Source organism: Ambystoma mexicanum, chromosome 6q (genome assembly GCF_040938575.1).
Source record: "Ambystoma mexicanum isolate Mex_15411 chromosome 6q, UKY_AmexF1_1, whole genome shotgun sequence".
Lineage (NCBI taxonomy): Eukaryota > Metazoa > Chordata > Amphibia > Caudata > Ambystomatidae > Ambystoma > Ambystoma mexicanum.
In genome coordinates this window covers 249,594,904-249,607,463 of record NC_090937.1, presented here as the reverse complement: position 1 = coordinate 249,607,463, position 12,560 = coordinate 249,594,904, and the positions used below count along the sequence as shown (strand labels likewise).

Below are 12,560 nucleotides of genomic sequence, written 5' to 3'. Positions count from 1 at the left end.
ACTGTTCGTTATTATTAATTAGTGTAGTGCTATCTCTGCTGGTCCTACTGCAGAATTCATTAAAGGCACCATTATATTGCCACATCATACATACGGGCCAACATTTCTACTGCACCGTGTCAAGTTTTCTGGATTTTCCATACCTGTAGATCTAGTTTATGTGGTGAGAGGGCAACGTACATTCCATTAGTGGTCACTGTGAAGAGCATGATAATTCTTTTAATGCCAAACTAAAGGTGAAATATGTTGCAAAAATAATTAATACACATTGTCAGACATGTTATGAATTTGAAAGCAGTACTCTGTACAATGCGCAGAAAGGCAATATTTTTCTACATTTTTATTTCTTTAACATAGCACTATCGACGAAGGCCATCTTGACACAAAAAGTACCCCATCAATACTCAATATTGAAAACTGTTTATTTGCCACATGTAATACTAAAGAACAAAATGCAACAGCTTATGTTTTTAACCATCTTTCTGAAAAAGTACAGTATGAAGGGTTGACAAACTAAGTTAACATTTGGTTTACAGTTTAATCACATTGAGTGCATGCAGCAAGTATCTTTCCTTTGTGTCCGATTTTCTTGAAAGAAATAACCAGTTGTTAAGCTCCTCTCGCTCACACGGGTTAAACAATTTATTCTAAGATCTGCCCCAACATATAAAATGGCAGATTAACTTCGAACGTAAGCCCGCCACTTCACATTTTCATCAGACTACAGAACTGTCTGGATACCTCACTGCTTTATAGTTCAATGACGAACACCATTGTTAATAACATAAGGGGAAAACATACATCATTGCATTGCATCACTCAAATTCATTTTATTTTTGAGTGATCAAACACTGCATTGTGTTAAAACATTTTCTGGACACATACTATTAGAAAAGCACACTTGAAGATTTTTATAAAAAAGGAGCACCAGCATATTTCCAAGTTAGGGTATGGGCATTCGCAGAACAAATTGATACATTAGGACCAAAATTCTTAAAGAAGAATCCGCAGGAGTAGAAAGTGGAGAAGTGAAGTTCGTGTTACTCATTCCTGTAGTCCTGGGATACACTAATTGGCATATGCCAAGTGATGAAAGTTTTAGATAAGTTTACAGAAGCAAAGTATCTTTATTTTTGCCGTATCCCTGAGAATATGCTCATGTTTTCGTAGTTCATATTACAATTACATTTTTCAGCATTGGGCATGCGTCAGAGTAGTTAATATGAAATACTTTGTACAGCGTAAAGTCTACTTAAGTGATATATTGTACAATGTGTATATGATTGGGGGGTCAAAACGTTTGAGGAACAAGTTGAAAATGGAGGGACATGATCAGAGTTTTTACTAACATAACTTATACAGATTTAGAACCACGTGCAGTGATTCAAAAAGGCATGTAACGATGCTGCAAATACATGGTTTGAAAAAAGAACCCATGGACCAAAATTACTACATTTGCATTTTGAAATAGGCAGATAAATACACAACTCAAACACTGATTGGACATAGAGGTTTATACAACAGTAACCTTTCATGATGAAAAAAGAAAAGCAGAGGTCTCACCACCAAATTAAACACAGAAATGTCACAAAATATTCAACTTCTTCAGAAATTATAAGGCTTCAGCGTCTCACGATTTTCACATGGGAAATCGTATTACTAAAACATGATATACCGAAAGAAAAAAGAAAAAAAACAGAAAATGTTAGGGAATTGATTATATTCATTCTGATAGGTGCCCTTTCAATACAGCTCGAATGCTCGAGTGGTTTACCCGGTCAGAATAAACCCAATTTGTTATTTCCATCAATCTACTATATAAGGAAAACTCATGCCATTTCTGATTTAAGAAGCATTTCTGCGAACCAATGCTCCACTTTTCCAGCTTTACTTGTTGGAGAATTCTTCCTCCCAACACCTCAATGGTGTCTTACAGTCGTCCGTATTATTGTATACTTGTCCAACCTAACCTTAAGGAGAAAGCTTTTATGCAGTGCAATAGGGAGGTAGAGGTCCTGCTGAATGGACTTGTCTTGAGCTTCTTGGATGAAGATGTGCCAACTCCAGTTCCACTGAAAATCAAACTATCTGCCAGCGTATTACGACACCTCTACCACCTGCCTCAGTTGTTCAAACAATGGGCCAAGTTCCTTCTCCAAGCTGACAATTAACCCTGTAAGAATACAAAACGATAAGAAAAGAATTCAGTGAGAAACACACAAAAAGGCACACAGGCAAGATCAAAATTCTTGGCAAAGAAACAAACATTACTTGAGTGTAATCATAATGCTTTATCATGCGCATCTCATCCTTATAGTGAATACCCTTGAGAATTTCACTTTGGGCTGAGTGGATCCTAGAATAGTTTTGAAAATATTTGATATGCCATGATTCTTTTTTAAACGCAGCATCTCACAAGGTGGAGGTCATTCAACCTAGCAACACAAGAACGGAGAAAAGGGATGGAGGTATAACAAGGCTAATGCAACATACAGGTAGGATTAAACAGAAAAAGTGTCTTTCACATCCCCCATAGCAACTAAGGGTATGTTTTTAAAGCAAAAATGTCCAAACTCCCACCCCCACAGTAGAAAGAGATCTCACCCCCTCTTCTGCGAGAGCTCAGAGACCAAATAATATGTGTGGGTCAATCAGAAATTGAAGGGGGTGGGGGGTGCAAATATTCAAGGGTCACTTTAGGGGAAGCTCGCCACTCCTAGCTATGCATTCCTGGTTTATCACATTTGCCACATATCTGGCATATAGTATTATGCAATTTAGGTCAGGTCTGTGCCTAGAGGTGAGGGATTAAGGAGGATGAACGTTTCAGAATAGTAGGGCAGAGGAATTATAGAGAGGAGGCGAGGGGGCCAGTTCACCTTTAGGAATCATGTTTAGGGTACAAGGGCTGTTGTTGAATAGGATGTTCATACTCTAACAAGGATGCAATCATGTGAAAGGTCCAGCTTGCAGGAAAGCCGTTTGCTGCAGTTTGCAAGATCAGGCCACCAGGCAATATGAAGATTTATTAATTTGGGTAATACTGATGCTTCAAGGTATGAACAACTATTTATCAGGGCTCTGATATGATATATGATATGATATGATATTTGTAACGCGCCTATACACAAGTGTTTCAAGGCGCGACGAGGCAGGGAGGGAGGGAAACAAGGGGAAGACAGACAAACGATCCTACTAGGCCAGGTGTCATTCAGATCGCGCAAGTGCAGAGGTAAGGGGAAAAGGAGAAAGTGCAGGGGGAGGAGGTGGGGGGGAAGTGCGGTACAAGGTAAGTAGCGTAAAAATAAATAAATAATAAATAATAAATAAAAGGGCCAGCTGGTGGCAAAGTGCGAGGTAAGTGCAGAGCAAGTGCTGGGAAGGGGGCTGTAGGGATGCAGTGACAGTCCCACAGTGCAGGGGGAGCCAGGGAGGCAGTGCAAGTGGAGAGTGGCTGGGACCTGGACCGAGGTCGCTGAGAGTGGCTCAGATGCAGGTTTAGTGCAGAATTCAGTGGGGAGTTAAGCAGGTTTAGCAGGGGAGAGGGAGAGAGAAGGCAGAAGCGAAGAGGAAGGTTTTGAGGTGCTTCCGGAACCGGAGATGGTTCTCCTCAAGTTTCAGGGAGGCAGGAAGGCTGTTCCAGAGGGAGGCCCCTGCTGCGGAGAGAGATCTACCCCCAGCTCGTTGCTTCGAGAAGCGGCTGACCATGAGGGAGTTGGAGAAGGATGAGCGAAGGGCTCGTGAAGGAAGATATTTAGGAAGAGAGAGTTGAAGGTATTTAGGCCCCAGGCCCCAGAAGGCCTTGTGGACAATGCAGAGGGTTTTGAACTTAATCCTCGCAGCCACTGGGAGCCAGTGAAGAGATTTCAGTCCTGGAGAGATACGGTCCCTGGGCTTGAGGCCAAGGACAAGTCTCGCAGTTCTGTTCTGGATAAGTTGCAGAGGGCGGAGAGTGGAGGCAGGCAGATTAAGATAGAGGCTGTTACAGTAGTCCAGCCTTGAGAGAACCAGGGCTCGGGAGACAGTGAGCTTCTGGGGGAAGGAGAGGAAGGGAAGAATACCTCTGAGGAGGTGCAGCTGGTAGTGTGACTTCTTAGAGACGTCAGATATATGAGGAGAGAAGGAGAGTGTGGAGTCGAAGATGACCCCAAGGTTTTTAGCCTTGCAGGTAGGGGCAGGAAGGGGGCCAAGGGAGGCCGGCCAGAGAGCTGCAGGGAAGGAGGGAGTGGGTGTGCCGATGAGTAGAATCTCAGTCTTACTGGCGTTAAGGCAGAGGTCATTGGCGGCACACCATTCCTGGATAGCAGACAGACAGTCGGAGATGAGGGAAGGAGAGGAGGAGGCCGAGGGTAGCCTGAAAATGAGCTGGGTATCGTCCGCATAGCACTGGAAGTAGGGGCAGAGAGCGGCGATGCGGTGGGCAAGGAGTGCCAGATACTGGTTGAAAAGCCAGGGAGAGAGGTTGGATCCCTGGGGGACACCACAGGTGGAGAAAAAGATGTCAGAGAGGAAGGAGCCCATTTGGACCTGGGAGGGTCGACCGGAAAGGAAAGAGGTCAGCCATGCCAGAGCCTGACCAGTGATACCCAGGTTATCACGGAGACGGTTGAGCAGGATGGCATGGTTGACAGTGTCAAAGGCAGAGGAGAGATCGAGCAGAATGAGAACACAGGGAGTGTTGGAATCGAGGTTCAGGAGCAGGTCCTCACGGATGTTCAGGAGAGCAGTTTCCGTGCTTCGGGCCGCTCTGAAGCCGGATTGATGGTCATGAAGATTACCAACAGATTCAGCATGGAGGTTAAGCTGGGAGATGGCCAGTTTCTCCAGGAGCTTGCCCAGGAAGGGAGTGATGGAGATTGGGCGATAGTTGGCCGGGCAGGAGGGGTCGGAGGAGGGTTTCTTGAGGAGGGGGTGCACAAGGGAGTGCTTGAGGGGGGATGGGAAGACTCCAGAGGCGAATGAGTGGTTGCAAAAGGCAGCCAAGGCAGGAGCCAGGGAGTCGATGTGGTCCTTGATGGTTTTGGAGGAACAGGGGTGAACCTGTTTAGACGAGGCTTTCATAGATCGGACTTGTCTGGAAACCTCATCAGCAGAAAAAGGTGGAAAAGCAGAGAAGGAGGGCGGAGGGGAGGCTGCAAGAGAGCAAGAGGAAGGGCCGGGAAGAGAGGGAGGGAGGAGAGAGGAGGAGAGCGAGGACAGGATGTCCTGAGTTTTTGAGATGAAGTGCGAGGCCAGTGCGGTGCAGAGGGCCTGGGAGGGGACAGGAGAGGTAGAGACTGCAGCAGGGTTGGCCAGCTCCTTGCAGATTTTAAAGAGTTCGGCCGAGTTGTTAGATGCCTCAGAGATGCGGGCTTGGATAAGGGCTCTCTTCTTGGTGAGAACGGAGAGCCGGTATTGCCTTTGGAGCAGGCGGCAGGCCAGTTTGTCAGAGGATGAGCATGAAGCACGCCATTTCCTCTCTGCCACCCTGCACTTGCGTTTTAGGGTGACGAGATCCGAGTCATACCAGGAGTTACATTTGGCTTTGGGCTTCAGGCGGATTCTCATGACGGGGGCAAGGATATCGAGAGTATCAGATATAGAGGAATAGAGGATGGAGAGGGCTGTGTCAGGGTGGGAGTCAGCCGAGGGGGGAGGAGGGGGCGAGAAGGTAGCAGCGAAAGCCTCAACTGACACGCGCTTCATGGGTCGGATGACCGAGAAGGTGGGTGGCAATGACGAGGGTGGCTTTGCCTGTGGGGTAGGGAGGGAGAGGTGGGAGGATAGGAGAAAGTGATCACTCCAGGAGAGAGGAGTGGAGAGAGGGAGGGAGAGGGGAAGGTCAGAAGAGATCAGAGCATCCAGAGTGTGCCCTGCAGAGTGAGTAGGCCCAGAGGGGAGGATAGAGAGTGAGAGAGAGTTGCAGAGTTCGCGAAAGAGACCAGTGGGGGGACAGGAGGCATCGAGGTGGATGTTGAAGTCACCGAGAAAGAGGAGTTGGGTGGTTGAGGACAGGAGTGAGGAGGAGAGGTCAGCCCACTCAGAGAGGAAGGATGAAATTTGACCAGGTGGCCGATAGATAGTAGCCACGGTAAGGGAATGGCTAGGAGAGAGAGAGAGTCGGCAGACAAGACATTCAAAAGAGGAGTAGGTCTGCGTAGGAGTGACAGTGGCAGGAATCCACTCAGGGAAGATAAGGGCAACACCACCCCCTGAGCGGTTTGGCCTAGGCATGGAGAGGATCTTGTAGCCGTCAGGTAGGAGTGTGTCGAAGCTGGTGGCAGAGCTGGCAGTGAACCATGTCTCAGTGAGACCGAGGACGTCGAGGTCCAGTTCCTCAAGAAGGCGACAGATATCAGAGGAGTGCTTGATGGCAGAGCGAGAATTTAGAGTGGCAATGTGGAGAAGGTTGCCACCCTTGAAAAACTTCCGGGGAGGGGTACAGATCAGAGGTACGCCCTGCGGAGGTGTTAGAGAAGGAGTTGAAGAGGGAGCAAGAGAAGGGGCAGGGAGGGAGGGGAGAGGCAAGGTAGCCGAGGACAGAGGAGGGGGGACAGCGGGAGCGGAGAGGAAGTTGATGAGGCGTGGGAAGCGTCTATCAAAGAGGTGAAGGTTGGCCTGCGGGCCTTGGACCAAGACGGTCCCGTTAGCATAGACATTAATGATGGCCTTAGAGGAGTGGAAAGGGGCCAAGAGGACATCCCAACGGGTGCCACCATTAATGGGAGAGGAGGAGAAAGGAGAGAGCACAGCGACCATGTGAGGGGTCCATAGGTCAGGTGAAGGCACGAAAAAGAGAATGTCAGTAAGAGTTTCCCTGGAGCAGGCGCTCGTGTAGGTGTCAGCGATAGGGAGGCCTGGGTTGGAGACCAGGATGTCCTTTTTAAACTTTTTCCTACCAGATTTAGTGAGGAGAGCAGGATAGTCAATAGAGAAGCAGTTAGAGTAGATAGGCGAGATAGAGAGCACCATGTCAATTATTACCCCTTCTGTTGACTGTCTCAGATCACCTGAAGCTCTTCTAATGCAGAGTTGTGTGCCTTCTCCCAACTGCTTCTTGGGCCGTGTTCAAGAGTTCACAGTCAGTTATTCAACTACTATGGTATTTTCTATCATTCATAACATTATTTTCCAAGGATTCTGGACAAACCGATGGCACACAACCTTCATTAGGGAGATCTCATTAAGACTCACTTTTTCACCAGTCCTTCAAGGAGACCTAGTCTACTTGGTTCGTAGTATGTTTCAGTAATAGAGTAGTCTCTACAAAACTGTAGTCCTCTTTCGATATCCATCTTTGCTTGTAGGTGCAACATGGCATATGGCCTACAGCACCTCCTACCTATGCCTTCTGACAAATGCATTTGATTAGGACTGCAGGATTACTCCAACTCTTATCATGCACCAATGAAATCCCACTATATTCCTGTTCAAACATTTTCATCAAAACCCACTGCAATTATGAAGAGTGCAGTGACGCAGTAATCCTTCTTGCACTTCAGTTACTTGCACTTAATTTGTCCCAGCGTCTGCCTCTCCAGTCTTCCCAACATGCCTTAAAAGGCAGGTGGGCCTCCAGAGACGGCCACAATGCCACCCTGACTGAGACCTCATCATGGTAACCAGCCTGCTGCCATTTCACACGGTGCAACTCGCTCACAAACGCAGTTAATCTTGTGTTTTAGGTTGTTAGGTTGGCTTTGCCATTTAACTATGTAACTCCTCGGTTTTATGCCATATTTCCACATTGTGAACAAAAAAAAGATGTATTTCGGCCAATTTTGTGCGGCCTTCAAAAGCAGAAGTATCACACTTGGGGAGGAGGCAGAACGGGATCACCTGCCAAGAACACTATTGTTGCAGACTAAAGAGGTCAGTGTTGATTCACCTACACCCATACCCTAACATCCTCTCACACAACTTCACCCACTAAACCTACTTATTCACCAATATCTCTTGCCCTGTTTAGTCTACATGGTGTGGAAAGTCAAATGATATTGGTGGGTGATCCCACCGAAGTCAATGGACGTTATATATTTTTTTATCAGAGGCTGGTGAAGGTTTTCTGTGATGGTCCGTCCATTAAAGTCTATGGAGGACAACAGTCTTTCTGGGAGGAAATTAGTACCTTTATGTTGAGTGAAGCCCTTGAAATGGAGGTGAGATGATGGATAGTTTTATCAGTCAGCATTTCAACCATATTGTTCCTTATTCACCAAGTAACCTTCAGCCATATCATCCGTCCATACAATTTCATTAATCACTTGCCTACTCACAAGAGGAGGGAGTTGGTGACTGTGGTACCTAGAGGACTGGGCTGCCTAAGCATTTGCCAATTATGTACCTGGGCAAATCACATGTCCCGGCGCCCAAACTGCACAAGTGGGTAGCGTAATGCAAGCTGTAACTGCAAATTGTGCGATTTATCATTATCCTAATAAGATGGTATCACCCACTCACCAATACATCCTCATAGCTCGGATGGTTGCCCATATCAAAGTAATGAATGGAAATCTTTTATTCAATGACAATGGTGAATTCCTTAAAGGAAATTCTCCATATCACTGTTTCTTTGTCCATTAGTTCTAATAAAACAGAGGGCAAGACACATACTAAATTGTCCAAGCCATCACCCCCAAAAGAGAATTCACCATAAACCCATAGATCAGATGCTCTTTATATGGGAAACACCATTCCTTCAGGCTTGTAGGGCCAAAAACACTAAAGCACATGTTCACGCCTCAAGCACAGCAAACGAAGAGCTCACGCCTGGGCATACCCCCTTTAACACATGAAGACGCCATGAAAACATTGCAATACTAATGTAAATGGAGAACTCTGAAACACACAACCATTTGCAATTCCTTCCGTTTCGATACCCATCCATTTTTAGCCAATTTATACAATTTTATAAGATCAGTCAAACGGAAATCAGTGTTCCATGTGTCACAAAGGGCACAATGCGATGTCACTGGATGGCAATGACAACTTACATGATTTCCTCCAGCTACAACACGCTCTTAAGACAAAGAATTTGCAAACCAGTTTTTACAAGAAGGGCCAAGTTCCAAAGGTGATCAGCACTTTGACAAACTGTATTTGTGGACGGAGTCCTTTAGTTATATGGTAAAATCTTTGAGCATGGATGCTAGTAATTAAACATACAGTTTCTGCTAAGTGCACAGTATATATTGTGTATTTAATATTTTAGTATTTACTAGATCTACTTGAATTCATGTGGAAATCCTGATGAGAGCATCCATCATATCACTGCATGTTATACCTAAGAAAATGGTGTAACAAAGCGGACATGAAAACACAAACTTTTGTTTTTACGCAAAATCAATTGTGATGCATTATAAATGTGTTTCATAGGAACATCTTTCATTAACAAATATAAGTACAAATGTAAGTACAAATACTTAGTGGGAACAGTGCTCGTGAGTTCTGAAACAAAATACAAAGTAAAAAATGACAGCATACGCTGGAATGTCAGGACATCACACATTGCCACTTCAATAGGACACGCATACTTCACAGACTCATAATGGTGCTAACCTACACATGGAAAATCATGACTTTGGTCGATCACAACTCAACAGGTCACTGTTCTGATGGTTAAAGGAATTCGTACATTCTGATTTAAGAATACTATAGCCTAGCCTAGTAAGTGAAACTTCCACAATTTTCAGTACCTGACATTTATTTCAGAACACCTAATTAGTTAACAAATTACAAATGGAGCGAATACTGAATCCCAACAGTACAGAACACCATAATTACTAATGAAAAAACATTACTTTATGACTAAAAGGCAACTATGCAATTTGGACCCAATATGAGAGGAGAGCTTTTTTCATCGCAGTGACTATCGAAGATTGATGGTAGAAAAAAAAACATTGTGGACCATACCAATACTTCTGCAAAGCTCTATCCAGATGCATAATGATGACATTGCTGAGATTAAGCATATTACATTATTAATACATTCCTTATGGATTGCATTATTAATAACACCAATGTGTGTAGGATGTAATGAACACAGTGGGTGGTGTACGCCAATTAGTTGGTCAAATACAGCATTCTTGTGTGACAGGAACGGGAGAACAGGTTCAGATAATTGGCCTATGGAGGCAGGCCAAAATTTGAGAATAATTATTTCAACTGTAAAAATGAAAGATATAAAGGTGACTAATGAAGGTCAGGCAGTAATCCACTAGAATAATGAATATATCCACATTGGAAGAAAAGAACAAACAACAAATGCAAGGCTTCCAATTCTGTGTACTAGTTTTTAACTATGGTTGCAATGTCAAGTACCTTACATATCAATACATGGCCATGTATTTCACTTAATTGTCTTGCAACAACTTATTTCTTTTCATTCTTCCAACTTATTATTTTGTTAAATATTTCATTGGAATGTGTGGTCATGTGTATATGTTACAAAAGGACAACAACTACTCACAATGTGCTAGGTATGTCATTGTTTTATCTTAATATTGATGTTATGTTGAGGTCGACCACATGCTCATTCTTTTAAAAAATAATGATGAACATGCTATGTTAACAAAATAGCACTAATAGCACACCTGCCTTGAAAAAAGCCAGTGCAGGCAAAATAATGGTTATAAGTTTGGGCAATATTTTGGCAATTTGTATTTTCTGTACAAAAGGCTACATAAAAGTAGCCAACCCTTGCCGCCACAACAGTTCGAATTGTTAGGTGCAACGCAGCATTGTATCCAGCAAAATGTTTTGGTTCCGATGCCAAAACCTTTGTGAGGACCCTTTTCAAAACAATATAGTAACATCATTACATAAAAGAAGAGATCCAGGACAATACAGCAATCCTCTCAAATATGATCGATCGCAAAAATGTCCCACGTAGAAAGTTATATAACGGCTGTAGAAGATCAGAAAAGTATTCAGCAAAAAAACTGGGAAAGCAAAATCGAGGCCCTTGAAAGAAAAATCGAATGTATGGAGCAACAAACTAGAAACACTTTACCACCACATGCCGCGAAAGTGGTTAAGCGCCACGAAGTGCAATCACAAAAGCGGACTAGTGTGACCAAAGCCCCGGAGGGCACTGCGGAGAAGAGTCAGGCTAATCCGCCTCAAAATAATAAAAAAGATTCAGCAGCGACTGCATCTCGCAAACTTTCATTGGACACCACAATAACAGGGCAACCGGTGTTGACTCTAAAGAAATCAAAGGGGGAGATGGATGAGATCCAAATTCTTGACGACCACATTCCCCCAAAGATTATCACCCAAAGATCTCCAAGAACGGTTGAAGATTTCCTGACAGACTCGCCACTTATGAATTTATCACAACACTTCGAAACAAAGCAACCGGACAGCAGTGAATATGACCCAATGTCGGCTACCACCGCCAAAACAATCACGGAAGTAAAAAACAACACAGGAGAAACAAGGCTCTCAAGCGAGGATAGTGACAAATGGGAATTAGTGAAACGAAGGGCAAATCCCTCAAAAAAAGGGGGCTTTGACGGGACAAACAGGGCACCTCAGAAATAAAACAAACCATCATTCCCAAGAGCGAGCCCAACAGGCAGAAGTAGCCCGGGTGTCCAGTCCCCCCCCAAGTGGAAAGAGGAAAATGGAAGTGAATAGAAATGGCCGGAACCGCCTCTATAAGCTCGAGCAACAGGACCTCAAAAAAGAACATATAATTCTTAACTGGCCGACCATCCTTCAGATTATGAAAAGATCCAGGATCCAGGAGGATCTCGAGTTGGTCGAACCATACCACAAGGACAAAATAGCCAAAGCGTATATACACGTAAAAGCAGCGGGTATTACCCACATGGATAAATCAGCTTTTGAGGAATTGGCATCGATGGGATTCTGCCTGACCGAAATAAAAAAGCCACACCGAGAGGAGCAAGACTCAAAAACAACAAAATCTAGAAACCACGAATCACATTACCACTCAAAAACAGAAGAACTGTATTCGCATAACCGATGGAACAGGCCGAGGGATGAAGAAGTGGCTCGAGAAGTGATCCAGCACTGCCGAAGAGACGGAATACGCGACCGGGTTGAGGCCAGGAACCACGCAAGCAAAAAATTACGTCTAAGACGTGACTCCGATTACAACTATCATCCCCATGAAATTAGATCGAAAAGATCAAGAGGAAAAGATGATGACAAGCTACAATCAGGGAGCATTTCCATCTCAAAAGCATCCGACTTGAAGACTTCAGCAAAGACAGCAGAGGCCAGACATTTGAGAGGTCCGTGGGAATGGTTCACCTCTACCTGGTCGAAGAAAAGTACTAAATAGCAGCGAACAGGGCTCGGCCTCGAGAATGTTGGAACGGCATCGACCACCGAGGAACGGCCCGACAAGGATCATTATATCATAGGATCCTGGAACACCAGAGGTCAATCATTTAACAACGCTGGGAGACGTGAACCTAGGTGCTTTTGACATACTATGTCTTTAAGAGACGTGGCTGTTGGAGAAACCCACGTTGGATGGATTCTGTTTGGAAATCTCAGCAGCAACCAGGGGAACCTTAGGAAGACCATCGTCGGGACTGTTAACAGCC

The 12,560-nt window shown here is 44.6% G+C and overlaps 1 protein-coding gene across 5 annotated transcripts in view; it reads right to left on the bottom strand.

Moving 5' to 3' along the window:
• Nucleotides 1-404: 404 nt before the first annotated feature.
• The window catches only part of LAMTOR3 (late endosomal/lysosomal adaptor, MAPK and MTOR activator 3), a 342,388-nt gene continuing 330,232 nt past the window's right edge, over nucleotides 405-12,560 (bottom strand). For 3 of the 5 annotated variants that reach the window (XM_069630717.1, XM_069630714.1, XM_069630718.1), the window contains one exon: nucleotides 405-2,173. In XM_069630717.1, the coding sequence (XP_069486818.1) occupies nucleotides 2,100-2,173 (74 nt within the window). In that variant the 3' untranslated portion in view covers nucleotides 405-2,099. The remainder of the gene's footprint in view (nucleotides 2,174-12,560) is intronic. The other 2 variants (XM_069630715.1, XM_069630716.1) reach the window with 1 other exon arrangement.